Below are 19,301 nucleotides of genomic sequence, written 5' to 3'. Positions count from 1 at the left end.
AAGAAGCGGCAATTACTGAGGTGGCGAGAAATGGAAGACATTTTATTCTATAGAAAGGAAAACATAATAAAACAAATTGAAGACCCCATATGCGTCTCGAAAAAGAGAGATCTATTTTCAATTTCAGAATTACAAGAGAAGTGGAGATTCAAAGGATAGAAATAAGCTTACTGAATAAGTTCTCAGTATGGTAAATAAACATTATCAGTGAATTTATGTGCATAATATTTTGCTAAGAATGTGTTAGTTTATTTTGATACCGTACTTTTGTTCTTTAATATACACTCACCGGCAAAAAAATCGGGCCAACTACATTTAATTAAAAATTTTTGAAAATTGTAGGATTTTTTAAATAATTGTAGGTGTGCTGAGGTTAATTTAGTTATTAATTTATTTTTTGATACGTAACAATGTAATACTGAATGCGTAATAGCCAACAATGATCTGAAAAGGAGATTCATTCTTCTTGCTATATTGTGTCTAAACTTCTCGGACTCATTTCAAGCTATGCTGATGAAGTCTACAGACTGGTAAGCTCTCTTGAGGCAGTATTGGAGTATTGCATTGTATACAAATGTCACTAGTCCTACCGATTCAGCAAAATGGTTGCATTGATAGAAGATGGGAATAGTCAGCGTTATGTGGCTGCAGTTCTTGGGACCAGAAGAGCCTTCCAGAAAATAAGACAAGTTAACGTGAGTGAGAGAACTGTAAGCAGACGTCTAGATGAATGTGGGCTGAATTCCAGAAGCACCAGCTAAAGGCCCAGAATTGCTCCAGCAGAAGAAAATTGAAACAATTTGTAAGTTTTTACATCTTTTAATTATATCCATTGTTTGGCGCTGTAAATAACAGCGCAAGTGATAATAAAAAAGAGTTTTTTTTTCTGGGAAGCAGTGTTTTCTTCATTTCATAATGGATTTTCTGATTCTCACCTCATAAAAAAATTTAGAAACTTTAGGTGGCCCGGTTTTTTTTTGCTTGTGAGTGTAGTTGTTCATTATTGCAGGAAAATGACTTTCAGATTTCACTTTTTTATTGTGTGTTCATGCAATGTGTACTAATAAAAAGAATCCATGTACTTTTCATTTATTTTTAATATTTCTGTACTAGATTACGTTTCTACCCTTAAATTAGAAACTCAATGTATTGATTTACGAATAATTACAGCTCCAGCTATAGTCCATTCATGCTTTCAAGCATGAATATAGGAGTGGACCATAGTTGGGCAACTCAGAATACAACTATGTACCAATGCTTATTATTTTTTAACACTTGTAATTAAATAATTTCAAACACATATGTCAATATTTATTTAATATACACTTACAGGAGTCCGAAGCCAAAATTTCTCTTAATCTGGGTGAATAGTATTGAATATACAAAGAAAAATGTGACAAATGTAGACCATAGTTAGGGGAAACTACGGTACTCCAAGGAACGTGATGTCTTGTCGCTGTGTAGGGACCGAAAATCCGCTGTCTGCTAAAGATATTGAGGAAAAAAAAATAAGTCACATATTTGTTAAAGGAGAATATGTTTATGTTCTCATTATGTTGAAGGAAGTATTACGCATAGCTTAAACCTGTTTATTTTTGTTTGATGTAATTGTTGGATATTACTTATTGCTCTCATATCTGGTTATGGCCCATATGTTCAATACAATCTTTATGTATTTATTATTCTATTCTCGCGTTGCAACATATTCAGTAGACTACTGGTAAAAATAATTCTGTACAGTGACATAGGGAATGAATGACAAGGAATATTCTGAATCTCATAAATAACCAGAAACTTTCTTGGTGTGACTAAAGAAAACGAAAATTATTCTGAATCGTAACCACGAACTAAAATCAATTCTCTTCATTGACGAGGCAATGCAGGGATTCATAGAAATGTACTTACCATAAAAGTAGAAAGGCGCTTGCCAGCTGATTCCACCCGTGAGCAGACCCGATAATGGCATACCCAGTACCACCCCAGCGTACGAGCCGCTGAAGGCCAGCGTGGCTAATCGAGAACGCTCCAAGGGCGGCGCCCAAAACCTCCAGATGCCGTGGCACGCTGGGTATGTCACACCCTGTATAAATAAGGATTGAATTTCAATTCGAGAAATAGGAAATATTTTTCTTTGTGAATTTAAACAAAACAAACACTCGATCCTAGAGCAAAACCAAATAGACCTACATGAATTAGGCAAATAAATTTGTATAAGAATATTTATTGACTGAGTTTTATTCAAAATGACTTATCAATATTAAAAAAAAACAAATATTTATATGCATAAATATTTGTTGTTTTTTAAATATTGATAAGTCATATAAATATTTGTTGTTTTTTTAAATATTGATAAGTCATTTTGACTGAAACTCATTCAATAAATATTCTTATAGTATATTTGACTTATCTGAATACCATTATAATGTTTTCTAAAATAAATTTCTTCTCACAGGGGCTTTTTTAGTTAATAAGCTTAACAATAAACACGAACTGTGACAAGATATGCACCAAGAAGTATATGTAGTTGTTGTTTAGTCAACTGTCCGGAGACAGATCTGAACCTAAAAGTGATATCAAGAAGGCACCACTTATGATAGATAGATAGATAGATAGATAGATAGATAGATAGATAGATAGATAGATAGATAGGTAGGTAGGTAGGTAGGTAGGTAGGTAGGTAGGTAGGTAGGTAGGTAGGTAGGTAGGTAGGTAGGTAGGTAGGTAGGTAGGTAGGTAGGTAGGTAGGTAGGTAGGTAGGTAGGTAGGTAGGTAGGTAGGTAGGTAGGTAGGTAGGTAGGTAGATAGATAGATAGATAGATAGATAGATAGATAGATAGATAGATAGATAGATAGATAGATAGATAGATAGATAGATAGATAGATAGATAGATAGATAGATAGATAGATAGATAGATAGATAGATAGATAGATAGATAGATAGATAGATAGATAGATAGATAGATAGATAGATAGATAGATAGATAGATAGATAGATAGATAGATAGATAGATAGATAGATAGATAGATAGATAGATAGATAGATAGATAGATAGATAGATAGATAGATAGATAGATAGATAGATAGATAGATAGATAGATAGATAGATAGATAGATAGATAGATAGATAGATAGATAGATAGATAGATAGATAGATAGATAGATAGATAGATAGATAGATAGATAGATAGATAGATAGATAGATAGATAGATAGATAGATAGATAGATAGATAGATAGATAGATAGATAGATTTATTTGTTCCATAATATTCTTACATTTGCTTTACAGCATAGAATAAAGAACATGTCCAATTCTTACTTTTAACAGTAAAATGCAATACATGTAAAATGCAGATATGAAATATGTACAGTTTGATGATGGCGTATGAAAATCATTCCTTCTGCGGGTATTTATACTATGTATGGCTGAGTTAGTTGGAAAATTTTCTTTATTACATAAGAGGAAATATATTGTAGAGTATATGTATTGATTTGTTAAGGTTAGAATTTCTAATTTTTTAAAAATAATCTACATGATTCTCTAGCCTTTGCTCCAACTATTATTCTAATGGCTCTTTTTTGTAATAAGAATATATTTTTACTATCTACAGAATTTCCCCAAAATATTATTCCGTAGGACATAATGGAATGAAAATAGGCAAAATATATTGTCTTTAAGATACTGCTGTTTAGAAACTGTTGTAACGACCTAATTGCGAAGCATGCTGAGCTACGTTTGGGAGTTATTTCTTTGATATGATTTTTCCAATTTATTGTATTATTAATATGCAAACCAAGAAATTTGGTTGTTGATGTTTCTAGTAGAGGTATATTGTTGATAGTTGTGTCCAATGTTTCAGAGATTAAATTTGAAGTGGCTTTAAATTGAATTATGTTAGTTTTATTAATGTTTAATGCTAGTTTATTGGTTGTAAACCAGTCATAAATTTTAAGGAGAATTGTTTCTGTTTTATATTTGAATGTGACAAAGTTATTGTCTGTAATTATGATACTTGTGTCATCTGCAAATAATATAGGATAATCTATTCCTTTTATTATGGGGCCAAGGTCATTTATAAAAATTAAAAAAAGAAGAGGCCCTAATATAGATCCCTGTGGGACCCCTGTATGAACCTTTCCCCATGTTGAAGTAGATTTAAAGGAGTTATTAAATGCGTTGATTTCTACTTTTTGTTTTCTGTTCAGGAGATATGACTCAAACCACTGATATGCTATGCCTTTAATACCATAGTATTCTAATTTTTGTAGTAAAATTTTATGATTAATACAATCAAAAGCTTTGGAGAGATCACAGAATATCCCTCCTACTTGTAATTTTTTATTAATAGCTTCCAGAATTTTATCAGTTAAATTAAACGTCGCTTGCTCAGTTGATTTATTCTTTCTGAATCCAAATTGTTCCGGAATGAGAATGTTGTATCTATCAAGATGATGATATACTCTTTTATATATAACTTTTTCGAAGACCTTTGAGAAGACTGGTAGAAGGGATATGGGCCTGTAGTTTTCGGGCGAGGTTCTGTCCCCTTTCTTGAATAAAGGAATAACAACTGAATATTTCAGTCGCTCTGGAAATACACCATTAAACATTGAAAAGTTACATAAATAAGACAGGGGCTTGGCTATTATTTGTGAACTGGCTTTTAATATTTTACTAGTAATTTCATCATATCCCGAGGAATTTTTAGACTTTAATTGCTTTAGAATTGTAATTATTTCTCGTGAATTTGTTGGAAAAATTTGAATATTTGGGAAAGTTACAGGAATAGATATTTTCAAACAATCGATGGCATTATTATTATTATTATTATTATTATTATTATTATTATTATTATTATTATTATTATTATTATTATTCTGTGGGATGTTTAGGTTATCAGTTATTGAGAGAAAATGATTGTTGAATATGTTCGCAACTTCTGTTGCATCTGATGTTTTTCTATTATCTGTTACAAGAGTGTAACCTTGTTCTTTACTTCTACACTTTCCACTTTCTTTTTTTATTATGTTCCAAGTTGTTTTGATTTTATTATTCGAGTTCAGAATAATTCCGTTATAGTAAAGTTCTTTGGCTTTTAAGATTACTTTGTGTAATATTTTAGAGTACTTTTTGAAGTGAGCAATTAATTTGGGGTCATTACTATTTGTACTTTGAATATAGAGAGACCTCTTAGGTTTACAAGAGATTTTTATGCCTTGTGTAATCCAATTGTTTTTAGATGTTTGAGAATTTTTGTACTTTACAGGAAAACTGGATTCAAAGATATTTAAGAATGTATTATGAAACACATTGAATTTACTATTCATATCACCATTTTCATATACTGATTCCCATGTTTCATTTTTTAGTTTAGCTTCGAAGTCCCTTAAAGATTCTTCATTTATGACCCTTAACCTAAATTTATTCGGGTGTTTTGATGCAGGAATGCTATCATTTCTTCTTATTAGTTGAGCATCGTGGTCTGAAAGACCATTTATAATGGGAACTGTGCGGTAACTATCTAATCTATCTCCCCTTATAATTATATTATCAATTGCAGAAATCGATCCTTTTTGTATTCTAGTTGGAAAATTGACTGTATGATTAAATTGAAGGTTGCTAATAATGTGTTAAATTCTTCTTTTTTAGTGTTCTCAGTGAGATAGTCAATATTTAAGTCCCCGCAAAATATGTATTCTTGTTTTTTTTTTCATGTATGTGTCGTAATGTATTCTCTAGTAGATGAAGAAAATGTTTGAAATCTCCAGAGGGCGACCTGTATATACCTATAACTATAAGATTACCAGATTTTAATTCTAATTCTACCGCACACAGCTCTAAATCCTTTCTCTGCTAAATTTTGAAAGGCTGATATTTTTAAAATTTATATCGTTTCGAACAAATATGCACACATCTCCTTTCTGTAGATTCTGTCTACAATAGCTATCTCCTAGTTTGTATCCTTCCAGTGAAAGTGCCGATAATTCCTGTTGTTTCATATGATGTTCAGTGACGCATATTATATATGGGTTTATTTGTTCTATTTCTAAGAATGTTAATAAGTCTGGTGACTTGTTTCTAAGGCTTTGTATGTTTTGATGAAATAAACTAAACTGACTTCCGGTATCTTTTGTTTTTGAATTTGAATTAACTCCACAAAATTTATGATTTGTATGTACTTCACTGTTCTGATTACCTGTAGGCCTACGTTCTTTTTCTAATTTATATTTTACCCTAAAAAAGGAGATGCCCTATGATGAACAGCAGGAATTATATTGGTAATCACTGGAATCCTACCCTTTATTCTATTAGCAATCAGATGCGAAAGCTTCTTCTTGCCTCTAGAATTCAAGTGTAGGCCATGAGATGTATAATCATCTCTCTTAATGCTACATACCTCTATCACATCAATATGAGAGGCATTGGGTCTGATCAAGGCACGTCCAAGTCGTGCATTCATACTCCTCACCCTGCTATGAAGCCACGGCTTGTCATACCTGTCAAAAAGCTCCACTACCTCCACATTTGTGTGACTGCTGTCCTTACTTATGTTCTCTAGATCTCTCTCAACAAAGTAACTAACATCTCGATCCAGGCTGTTCCCTGGCCCACCCACTATTACAATATGATCCCTCTTGGTAAAACCAGAAGATAGTTTTACCAGGTCTTCTGTAACATGAGTAAGTCCAGCACTAGGTTTTACTATGCTACAAATCTCATAGTCAGTCCCTAATTCCTCTTTCAACAGGTTTGCTATTCCCCTCCCGTGACTGCTCCCCAGTAACAATACTTTACTTTTTCTACCATCATCTTCAGCAGAAGCCTGTTGTTGAGGATTTAGGGATGGTTGATCAACTTCCATTGTTTCTAAAACATTGAATCTGTTGGTCAACTTTATTTCACTAACATCCTCAGCAGAGAACCTTCTCCTCCTACGATTTCGTCTGGATACAACCTTAAAATCAAGCAAATCTGAATTAAAAGTTGAAGCAACATTTCCACTTCCCAACTGAATTTTGAAAAGTTCCAGCTCATATCGTAGGTTGGCGATGGTTTCCTCCTGTTTCACAACTAATGTTTTATAGTGACAGAGTTCACATGACCAGTTATCGCATAGACTAACCTCATCACTAGTAGTGTTACTACATCCGTAATGAAACCACATTCTACAACTGTCACAAAATACTCCCTGTCTAACTTTCCTACGACAAGCATCACAGTTTCCACTCAAATCACACGCATTAGTACTGATGTCACTGGCACAATAAATCACGAAAACAATTAGGCCTACACTTCACTTTTTTTTTTCAACTTAAAAAAACATGATACACCAATTCGAGTCATAGAACATTTACCAAAACTCATTCAAGCTGTGTGTCCAGATTCAGAAGTTGCTAAGCACTTACAATGTGGGAGTACAAAACTGACGGGATCATAAATCACAGCACAGGGAAAGAAAGTTTAAATTAGCTGATTGAATTGTTTAAGAAAAATCAATTTTCTCTCATTGTCGATGAATCCACCGATAAGGGCTGCATTAAGCATTTATGTATGGTAGTACGTGTAATGGGCAGGGGTAACAAAATAATGGACGCCTTTCTTGGACTTATTTCGCTTACTAGTGCCACTAGTAAATTTAGTCTATTTTTAGTTAGGTTGGCACTATTGCCTATATCGTCCCGCTCTCTGTGGCATGCCCTCAGGCTGATGGCGAGCCTAGCCTCCCCGACCCTCCTCACTGTCGACAACCTGTTCCCACAACTCCATCCACTTGTCTGTCATCCTCCCCAACCCCTCTATTATCTACCTCTCTGCTGTTAAAGCAGTCTTTCTCACCTGACCCCAAATCTTTGAAAATAGCACACTTGAATTGTCAAAGCATAATTCTACACTTCCAAGAATTCTCTTCTATTTTCACTAATATAGATGTCCAATGTATTCTTGTTAGCGAGACGTGGCTAAAACCCTCATTGTCTTCCTCACTCGTTCACTTAAACGGCTATACGTTATGTAGAAATTACAGATTATACAAACGAGGGGGTGGAGTTTGCGCATATATTAGGAATGATCTGCACCCTAAAATTATTCTAAAATCACAAGGCGATGCATTACGACCCGAATATTTGTTCGTAGAAATACAAGCAAGTCTTCATAAATGTCTCTTAGCAATTATTTATAAGCCTCCCAAAGCTGGACATTTATCTGATTTAGAAAGCCCGTTAGCCGATCTTTTACCGCAATATGAACATGTTTTAGTTATGAGAAATTTCAATATTAATCTTCTGGCTGTCAGATCAAATGGGATTAATCAACTCCGTAATTTGCTCGAAACTTTCAATCTAACATTTCTTCCACTCAATCCTACCCACCACACACCTACTTCTGATACTTTAATTGACCTAATCATTACGAATAATTCTGATAGAATTCTAACTTCAGGACAGCTACCACTTCCGGGAATATCTGGTCATGATCTTATTTTTGCCGAGTACTCTCCTCAGTGCCCAAAAAATACAGCTAAGGTAATTACTTACAGAGATCTGAAAGGCATTGACAACGACCAACTAACTTCTGACGCCTTACAAATGCCATGGCATACTATTTTTAATTTAATCACAGTTGACCAAAAAATTGCCACCTTTAATGACATGACAATACACTTATTCGACAAACATGCACCTTTAAAGAAGAGACGTGTCACCCACCGACCCGCCCCATGGCTGAATGACAGTATTCGTAATCTTATAACGTCACGTGACGCTGTTTTCCGGATGTACAGACACAACAAATCTGCCGAAAACTTTAACAACTACAAAAAACTTAGAAACAAAACCACACAAAGCATTAGGAATGCTAAACGCCGTCACGCCCTGAGTCTCGTCGACCCGTCCATTCCCACGCTGTCTTTGGAATAACTTACTTGATATGGGAGTAGGGAAGAAAGCATCAGAAGCTGAAGTTATAAACATACCACTTGATAAACTCAACGAATACTTTACCTCACCTCACTTACGACCTGAAAAACAGTCAAAACTAAATACAATTAATACTCTCCTAGCTAATCTTCCTCCTTCTCGCGAAAAAATTTTCTTCTCGCACATTACTGATTCTGAAGTAAGAAGAGCTCTTAAAAGCATTAAATCTAAAGCACAAGGCTCTGATAACATAAGCATAGTCTTTATCAATAAGCTAGTTGATGTCGTGCTTCTTGTAATAACCCATATTTTCAATTCTTCAGGTATCACGTCTGTTTATCCGCAACTCTGGAAAACAGCTTTGGTACGCCCACTTCCTAAAGTAAATTCACCTACTTCTGCAAAAGACTATAGGCCAATCTCCATTCTTCCCGTTTTATCCAAAGCCCTGGAACGCATCATTCATAAGCAGTTGTCAGACTACCTAATAGAATTGAATCTTTTAGACCCTTTACAATCAGGATTCAGAAATGGTCATAGCACTTCTACTGCTTTGTTGAATGCCACTGAGGACATACGCGCGGCCATGGATAAACGACAGGCTACTGTACTAGTTTTATTGGACTATAGCAAAGCCTTTGATTCTGTTGACTTCGATCTACTATTGACTAAACTACAAACGCTACACCTTTCTGATAGTGCTATCACCTGGATGTACTCCTACTTTACTGGCCGCCAGCAGCGTGTCATATCTAATAATAGTTTCTCATCCTGGCGTACTGTAGATACAGGAGTTCCTCTGGGATCAGTATTAGGCCCCTTGCTCTTCTCTATTTATATAAATGGAATTTCTAAATATTTAAGCACTGCAGATATCAAATATATGCAGACGACGTTCAATTGTATATTTCAGCCTGTCCTGATGCACTAAATGATAGCATTAATTATCTTAATGAAGATCTTGATTCCATCTCTTCCTGGTCTCAACAATTTGGGCTTAACCTAAACGCATGTAAATCACAGGCTATTCTGTTCGCGAACCGTAGATTAATTCCTGAAGTGAACGACCTGAATATTCCACCTGTGAAACTGAATAAGACAATCATCCCGTTTAGCTCTACCGTAAAAAATCTCGGAGTGCATTTGGAATCTAATCTTAGTTGGGATACGCATATTAAATATACATGTAAGAAGGCATTCTCTATTCTCCATTCACTAAAAAGATTGTATCATTATCCATCTAAATTAAAACAGACGCTGGTACAGACACTCATTCTACCTCACTTCGATTATTGCGACGTTTTGTTCAGTGATCTCATGACTGATTCCGCTCAGAAACTACAGCGTGTTCATAACGCGTGCGTCCGCTTCATTTGTAATGTTCGATACTATGATCATATCTCACCTTCTTTCGAGAAGTTATCATGGCTTAGGTTACATGAGAGGAGAAATCTGCACTCACTTTCTCTCCTATATCGAATTATGCACACTTCATCCCCCTCTTATTTATTCGCTTGTTTTCATACTCTCTCTCGCTATCATAATATTAATACTCGATCACAACGCGATAACACGCTAGAAATTCCACTTCACACATCATCTCTGTATTCCTCATCTTTCACTGTTGCTACCTCTCGTCACTGGAACTCTCTGCCGCCTGAAGTCAAGGGCTACCGAACATTGAAATCTTTCAAATCCAAGTTAGAAAATTATCTTATGACGATTTGCCAAACTAACATACTATTATGACAAGTGTTGTATTGTATGTTTCCACGTATTCACATTTTTTTATGTTCTAGTGATATTTAACTTATTTTATATTATTGTTTTCATATTTTCCGATAATGGTATATCTCTAATGTGATAAGTTGAGCTACATATAATCACAATTTTCCTTACTGTGTGTACTTAAAAATATTGTATTCATTGCATGCTTTGTACTGCACTATTTTATTATTACTATTAGTATTATTATTACTATTAGGCCTGTTATTATTATTATTATTATTATTGTTATTATCATTATTATTATTACTATTCTTATTTATTATTATTATTATTATCATTATTATTATTATTATTATTATTATTATTATTATTATTATTATTATTATTATTATTAACAATAATTGTCTTATTTTTTATACTTTGTGTGCCTCATTTATTTTTGACCTGCTGTTCACATTTTATTATGCTTTTATCTTTCTTTCTCTATGTTATATATTATGTCTGATTTCTTCTTACTTGTTGTTTACATTTTATTACTGTTATTATCTTATTCAGTTTTGTGTGTAAACTTGTAGTGTACTTTGTTAATTTGTAGTGTTTTTGTAACGCAGTTTTTACTCCTGGTTGAGTGTTAGAGAAGGCCGTACTAGTGACATATACCAAGGAATTGTTAAATTTTTCAACGATAATGAAATTCCCTACAAACAAAATATGATAGGGTTTGCAGCAGATGCAGCAAATGCAATGTTAGGGGTGCGCCATTCATTAGCCACTTTATTAAAGTAAGATATCCCAGATCTGTTTATAATTAAATGTATTTGTTATTCCTATGCTTTGTGTGCTTCTTACGCTTGTTTGAAAGTCCCTAGGGGGATTGAAGATCTTGCAAGGGATGTTTATAATTACTTTCAGAGCAGTCCAAAACGCATCGGTGACCTGAAACAATTTCAAAATTTTGTAAGTGTGAAACCCAAAAAATATTGCATCCCACCCAAACACGTTGGCTTTCTTTACATATGGAAGAATCTAATTCACTAAAGTTAGTTGTTTTTTTTTTACTGATGATTTGGTCAATGATAGGCTTTTGGCAAGTGACTTATTTTGAGAAAATTGAACTAGGCCAGGAGATAATGTGATAGGGTGGCCAATTCCTTTCCTTCTCCATTGCATATATCGCCGACTGACTACATACTACACTAGTCAGACTTCAAATGCATACAAACAAAATGGTTCTTTCTCTGATACATATCGGTAGGTTTTATCATAAAAGTGACTAATTTACGACAGTAAATTTTGTTGCGAATTTTCGCGAAAATTGGCTGTTTCTGCGAAAAATCTTAATTTCTGCGATAAAACAAGCATTTCTTTTTAAATAATTTATTTAAAGAAATATAGTATGTTAGTTTCGAAGATGGCAGCCGCAAAAGAATGGGGAAATAAATGATTTGTGAATTCTGTTATTTTCTTGAATAGCCTACAAGATGATTGGAGTTTGTATAAAACTGAGTTAAGTAATAATAAGGCTGATTTATAAACGTTACAAGTTATTATATTGTTAACAGTTTTATTTCGCCATGAATGTTGCAAATACAATGTCATGTATACAGAGTGATATTTTAGGAGGCGATAGTATGTATCAAAACAAGAAAATAATGTCTAATAAACATGGGTCCTACAACACATACTTTATGAGATCTGAATACTTGTTCGTAGGAGGTGCTTAATGTGACGTCCATTCATGGCAATGATTTTTATGCCTTACAATACAGCAGACCACCAGATAATCATACCGCATACGTCGCAAGGAATACTGAAACCAAAAGTTTGGTTGCGGATATAAGCGGGGTTCAGCAGAGATGGTGTTGTGAATTTTGGTAATCAGCATGTGTAGGCTGGTGAAGAAACAATGCATCAGCACCGATTCTCAATCAACGTATGGGCAGGCGTCCTTGGCGATAGAGTAATAGGACCATACGTGCTGTCACAGAGATTAACTGGAGCTCGTTATCAGGACTTTCTTATTAACGTATTGCCTACATTGCTGGAATATGTGCCATGTCAGCAAAGAGTACAGATGTGGTTCATGCTGACATTTTAAGACTTTGGCCTGCTCGTTTCCCAAACTAAATCCCCTAGACGTTTGGTTATGGTAAATTTCAGAGTGCGTGATTCCTTACGCCGAAGGGCAGAGGAATGCATTGCCATGAATGGATCTCACATTGAACATCTCCTATGAACAAGTGTTCAGATCTCAGAAAGTATGTGTTGCAGGACCTATGTTTATTAGACATTATTTTCTTGTTTTGATGCATACTAGCACCTCCTAAAATATTTGATACTTTTTTTAACACCTTGTGTTATTGGTAATTAAGATCGTGTATGAGTGTATGACATCACATGGTGAAAAATCACGAAATTACTTCACATTTTTAACTGTAAGTACTATATTTCATTTATGTTTCACAAAAAAATTGGAAAAAAAACATAAAAAAATAACCTGGCTCGTATATGTCCTTCTTCCAAATTCATGTGTCATTATTAGGGATGGAAGTTTAGACACCGAACCTATGAAGTTAACTACGTCGCGTATTATACAGGGACATCATTTTATTTTTACTAACATTTTTAATATTAACCTGGCTATACCTTCAGAGGACCGGAAACACAGTTTTCTACCCTCTTCCACGACTGTAGTTCGATGATACTGGCATAAAACACAAACAAATCACTTTACTAGGTATAGGAGGGAAGAAAAGTAGTTCATTCATTTACGTAACTTACTTACTTACTTACAAATGGCTTTTAAGGAACCCGAAGGTTCATTGCCGCCCTCACATAAGCCCGCCATCGGTCCCTATCCCGTGCAAGATTAATCCAGTCTCTATCATCACACCCCACCTCCCTCAAATCCATTTTAATATTATCCTCCCATCTACGTCTCGGCCTCCCTAAAGGTCTTTTTCCCTCCGGTCTCCCAACTAACACTCTATATGCATTTCTGGATTCGCCCATACGTGCTACATGCCCTGCCCATCTCAAACGTCTGGATTTTAAGTTCCTAATCATGTTAGGTGAATAATACAATGCGTGCAGTTCTGTGTTGTGTAACTTTCTCCATTCTCCTGTAACTTCATCCCGCTTAGCCCCAAATGTTTTCCTAAGCACCTTATTCTCAAACACCCTTAACCTATGTTCCTCTCTCAGAGTGAGAGTCCAAGTTTCACAACCATACAGAAGAACCGGTAATAGAACTGTTTTATAAATTCTAACTTTCAGATTTTTGGACATCAGACTGGATGATAAGAGCTTCTCAACCGAATAATAACACGCATTCCCCATATTTATTCTGCGTTTAATTTCCTCCCGAGTGTCATTTATATTTGTTACTGTTGCTCCAAGATATTTGAATTTTTCCACCTCTTCGAAGGATAAATCTCCAATTTTTATATTTCCATTTCGTACAATATTCTCGTCACGAGACATAATCATATACTTTGTCTTTTCGGGATTTACTTCCAAACCGATCGCTTTACTTGCTTCAAGTAAAATTTCCGTGTTTTCCCTAATCGTTTGTGTATTTTCTCCTAACATATTCACGTCATCCGCATAGACAAGAAGCTGATGTAACCCGTTCAATTCCAAACCCTGCCTGTTATCCTGAACTTTCCTAATGGCATATTCTAGAGCGAAGTTAAAAAGTAAAGGTGATAGTGCATCTCCCTGCTTTAGCCTGCAGTGAATTGGAAAAGCATCAGATAGAAACTGACCTATACGGACTCTGCTGTATGTTTCACTGAGACACATTTTAATTAATCGAACTAGTTTCTTGGGAATACCAAATTCAATAAGAATATCATATAATACTTCCCTCTTAACCGAGTCATATGCCTTTTTGAAATCTATGAATAACTGATGTACTGTACCCTTATACTCCCATTTTTTCTCCATTACCTGTCGAATACAAAAAATCTGATCAATAGTCGATCTATTACGCCGAAAACCTCACTGATGATCTCCAATAATTTCATCTACGTACGGAGTTAATCTTCTCAAAAGAATATTGGACAAAATTTTGTACGACGTCAACAAAAGTGATATTCCTCGAAAGTTACCACAGTTGGTTTTGTCCCCCTTTTTAAAAATAGGTACAATTATGGACTCCTTCCATTGTTCTGGTACAATTTCCTTTTCCCAAATAGCAAGTACAAGTTTATAAATTTCGCTATATAATGCACTTCCACCCTCTTGTATTAATTCTGCTGGAATTTTATCGATACCTGGAGACTTGTACTTTTCCAGATTTTCTATTGCAGTTTCGACTTCTGAAAGCGTGGGTTCGGGTATAAATGGCTCAGCAGTTTGTATTTCAATTTCGTCCCGATCATTTCTATTTGGCCTATGTACATTTAGGAGTTGCGCAAAATAGCTTTTCCATCTGTTTAGGATTGATGGAGAGTCTGCAAGCAAGTCACCATTCTCATCCTTGATCACGTTTACCCTTGGCTGATATCCGTTCTTAAATTCCTTTATACCCTTATATAAATCTCGAATGTTTTTATTCTTACTATTTATTTATACCTCATTCAGTTTCTCCTTCAAGTAACCTCTCTTTTTATTCCTAAGTGTACGACTTGCTTCCCGTCTTTCATTGAAATAATTATCTCTCTTCTCCTCAACTGGATCCTGTAAGAATTTCAATTTTGCCTGTTTCCTTCTTTCTACTACCATGCAACAATCTTCATCAAACCACGGTTTCTTTTTCTTAGTTTCATAATAACCTATGCTCTGCTCAGCTGCAATTTTGATACTCTCTGATATTTTCCCACACGCTATTAACATCTAATTCTTTCTCAACTTCGTCGGAACTTTCTAAAGTGGCAAACCTATTCGAAATTTAGACCTGATAATTTTGCTTAGTTTCCTCGTCCTTTAAATTCAAAATATTGAATTTAGTAATATTAACTTGTTGCTCTACTCGCTTGGCTACTGATAATCTTTCTCTTAATTCTCCAATCACCAAATAATGGTCAGAATTACAGTCTGCACCCCTGAAAGTTCGAATATCTACTATACTAGTATGTCTCCGTTTATCTATCAAAATGTGATCTATTAGGTTGTGTGTCAATCCATCTGGAGAAGTCCAAGTATATTTATGTATATCCTTATGGGGGAATGTTGTACTTTTGACAATTAAATTTTTGGATGTGGCAAAGTTGACTAATCTAACTCCATTGTCACTACTAATTGCGTGTAGGCTCTCTTTTCCAATAGTTGGTCTAAAAATATCCTCCCGTCCTACTTTAGCGTTGAAATCCCCCAATAAAATTTTCGTGTGATATCTAGGGAACTGATCAAAAGTATGTTCCAATTCCTCACAGAAGCTATCCTTTATATGCTCGTCTTTCTCTTCTGTAGGGGCGTGTGCATTTATAACTATGATGTCGCACCATCTACCCTTAAGTACTAAATATAATAACCTGTCACTGATAAATTCGACCTTTTTTACTGCTGATTTTATTCTTTTATGAACAAAGAATCCTGTTCCTAATTGGTGATTATTGTTTCCTTCCCCATAATACAACAAATAATCTCCTATTTGTGATATGCTATTCCCATCTAACGTAACCTCTTGTACTCCTACGAAGTCTATTCTATATCTAGCTAGTTCTTTAGCTACTAATGTTACCCCTCCTTTTCTATAAAGACTAGTTACGTTCCAAGTGCCAAATCTCAAAACCTTATTCCTTTGCTGTGGTCGTGCCAGAGAATCAATCCTATTCCGAGGCTTATTGTAGGGATTCGTAACAAGCTGTTTTTTTACGGTGATGGGTTGTTAGCCCTTCGCCCAACCCCCAAGCTGGAGGACCACCCCTTATCGGCTGTCCACGACTGCTTATTCAATATATTCGCAGCTACCCTCCATACCTGGAGGCCGTCTCCTCTATCCGCAACCTGAGGACGCGCCATGCTGTGGTGATAGGGATCCACCATACATGGCATTCATTTACGTAAACTAGGAAATATCGCGATTTTGAGTTCGATAATTTTCATTAGGTTTTTGTTTAATCAAAATACAGTACTGTATTAAGAAAAAGTGTTTTTACTCACGAACTGAGTTATCCATGCGAACGTATTCATTATGCAGTGTATATTACACTATCTATATCACATTAGCGTACAATATAGAGAATGAAGTTAAATTGAAAACTAATCTTAATATGGATATTTAAACAGATTTTTGAAAATGGTGGCCGCTCATTTCGATACAGGCTTCAGTTCTTTTGTGCATATTATTGCACTATATACTATTGGATCTAATTCCAATTGTCAGTTTCGTCCTTCGTGCTAGTAACTCAAGTTGAAATAATTCTGTACCTACTCTATAAAAGAGTACGTTAAGTACTGTAAATTCAATCTTCACTTCTGCCCGACCCCTCACAGATAAAATTACTCAGACATTCTATCTACTGTCCGTCCAATTGGTTGTGTCGCAGGATAGTAGAAAGGGGGGAAATCACGTGACAGTTAATTACTTCACGAGGCCCTTTTATTTAAGTTATTTTAAACAGTATTATAATATTACGTAAATGTCCAATTCCTAACAGAAATTAATGTTTTCAGAAAAGAGCTAAGACAGCCCAGCTTTTACATGGGGAAATCGGAATGCGACGTAGGCAAACGGACAGTACCTGTGCGAAAATATGATTCAATATTGAAAGCTCTTTGATCACTGGAAAACGCGAACATATTTCTGGAACGTACTATACTCACTAACTCAGTGCTGTTTACTATATGCGGACTTGGTTCTGTGTGGAGGACAGTTGGAACTTAATTAGTAGAAGGGGTGGGAGTGAAGTACATTCAAAAACTCAGGTACAATAAAAATTGAAGTAAAAATAAAATGATGTCCCTGTACAAGTCGTATTGTTTACATCTACTTACGGTAGTACAGGGACTTCTACATAGCACTGCTGTGCTTGAATTAAATCATTGCTCGGTATAATCAAGAGGCTGAAACAAGTAGGGTATAACACATATTTACGAAAGAAACTTACATCATTCCAGAGTTTTTAAAGCGATTTTTATTACTGCAGAAATCGGCACCAAAATTCTAAAATACTGTTGGCTGTAACGAGTTAATTTCTTACATCAATTTTACATAATCATGCTGCAATTGTTTATATTACTTGTACTTTTCTGTTTATTGTAACTATGTGTAACTTATACAATGCAAATTTCCATGAATACAAGACTATTGCTTTCACTTGGTGTCTGTTGTTGTCTTTTAACTTTTATTACTGCACAAAAAAAAAACTCTGCTTCATTTTCTTCTATGTGGAAAATGGTGATACATTCTAAATAGTAGTAGTGTACTTTAAGTGTCACTAATAATTTTGTTGTAATGTACAACTGTGATTCGTAAACTGTCAAATATAAACCTGTTTCGATTGTCGCTCAAACAAGAAAGTGTTCTTTCGACATCACACGATGTTACTGGTGTGAATTTGAAATAGTTTTTATTTATAATCATTTTGTGCCTGTTCATTATTTAATCCATACTGCACTTTCAGAATTTCGAATAACCAGGATTTTTAAAGAATTCTCTTTAGTTTTAGTTTAAGCCTTTTATTGTTCTCAACAACTGATCGTATAAAATTTAAAGTTATTTCATAACATGAAGGTAAATATTGTATAAACATGGTTGTTGGAGTCGGCAATGTTCTAAACGTACGAGTATACTTTTCAATGAAGTGTTTACAATGTGGATTCTCAAGTTTATGCAACGCAATATTTGCACATAGGCCTATCAGCATCAGACACAAGTCATAATAAAAATTGGACGGATCCGAATCAATTCACTGAACAATTCCAGATGTTCGATCTGTCTTTTAAAGTCACAATGTTTTTGTAAATCATGACGATTATTAACTTTTATGTAACTTTCACATTTTACAACATAATAGGTATATTTTCGTCCTTGACTGAAAAATAGTCATCTCCAAAGACTTTTGCAAGCAGAGGCTAAGTTACGGATTTTATTGGCGACATTTTAATACATCTTCACAGTACCTTTGCTAGATCACAACTGAACTCCACACGAAAGGTTTACTTTACAACAGAAAATAGGCGTGCTGTGTCGAAACAACTACTGTAATGCAGTAAACAATACAAATCCCACATTCATTAAACTTCGAATGAACAGATCCCTTCACGCGACGTCCTTCATTTTGCATACGAACCTGAAGACACATCAGTAAAGTAAACAGCTAACGTCATCCTATATCCTGAGTTCCTTAAACCTGTAGTCGCGTCTAGGCAATGTTTTGGTGTCTAAACTTCGTTCCCTAGTTATTATTGATTGGACATATGCTTTGTATATTCGGATCTTACTCACGGTGACCATTCACATTTCCAGATTACAACTGTAATGCTTGCATTTGACCTGATTCACAATTCCCTACTACCATCCTGCTTCTATCCTTTTTCATCCCAGACGTTGCCACAGTTATATTATCGGTTGTTCTGTATGGTTGTGAAACTTGGACTCTCACTTTGAGAAAGGAGCAGAGGTTAAGGGTGTTTGAGAATAAGGTGTTTAGGAAAATATCTGGGGATAAGGGGGATGATGTTACAGGAGAATGGAAAGTTACACACCGC

The 19,301-nt window shown here is 34.9% G+C and overlaps 1 protein-coding gene across 3 annotated transcripts in view; it reads right to left on the bottom strand.

Annotated features, from left to right (window-relative positions):
• Positions 1-19,301, bottom strand: part of VGlut (Vesicular glutamate transporter) — a 569,182-nt gene that overhangs the window by 107,110 nt on the left and 442,771 nt on the right. For all 3 annotated transcript variants that reach the window (XM_069831082.1, XM_069831084.1, XM_069831083.1), the window contains exon 8: positions 1,906-2,080. In XM_069831082.1, coding sequence (XP_069687183.1) covers positions 1,906-2,080 — 175 coding nt within the window. The remainder of the gene's footprint in view (positions 1-1,905; positions 2,081-19,301) is intronic.

The sequence above is a fragment of the Periplaneta americana genome, chromosome 7, assembly GCF_040183065.1.
Source record: "Periplaneta americana isolate PAMFEO1 chromosome 7, P.americana_PAMFEO1_priV1, whole genome shotgun sequence".
Classification (NCBI taxonomy): domain Eukaryota; kingdom Metazoa; phylum Arthropoda; class Insecta; order Blattodea; family Blattidae; genus Periplaneta; species Periplaneta americana.
Note: the sequence above shows the minus strand (reverse complement) of the source record. Positions and strands in the feature narration are given on the sequence as shown.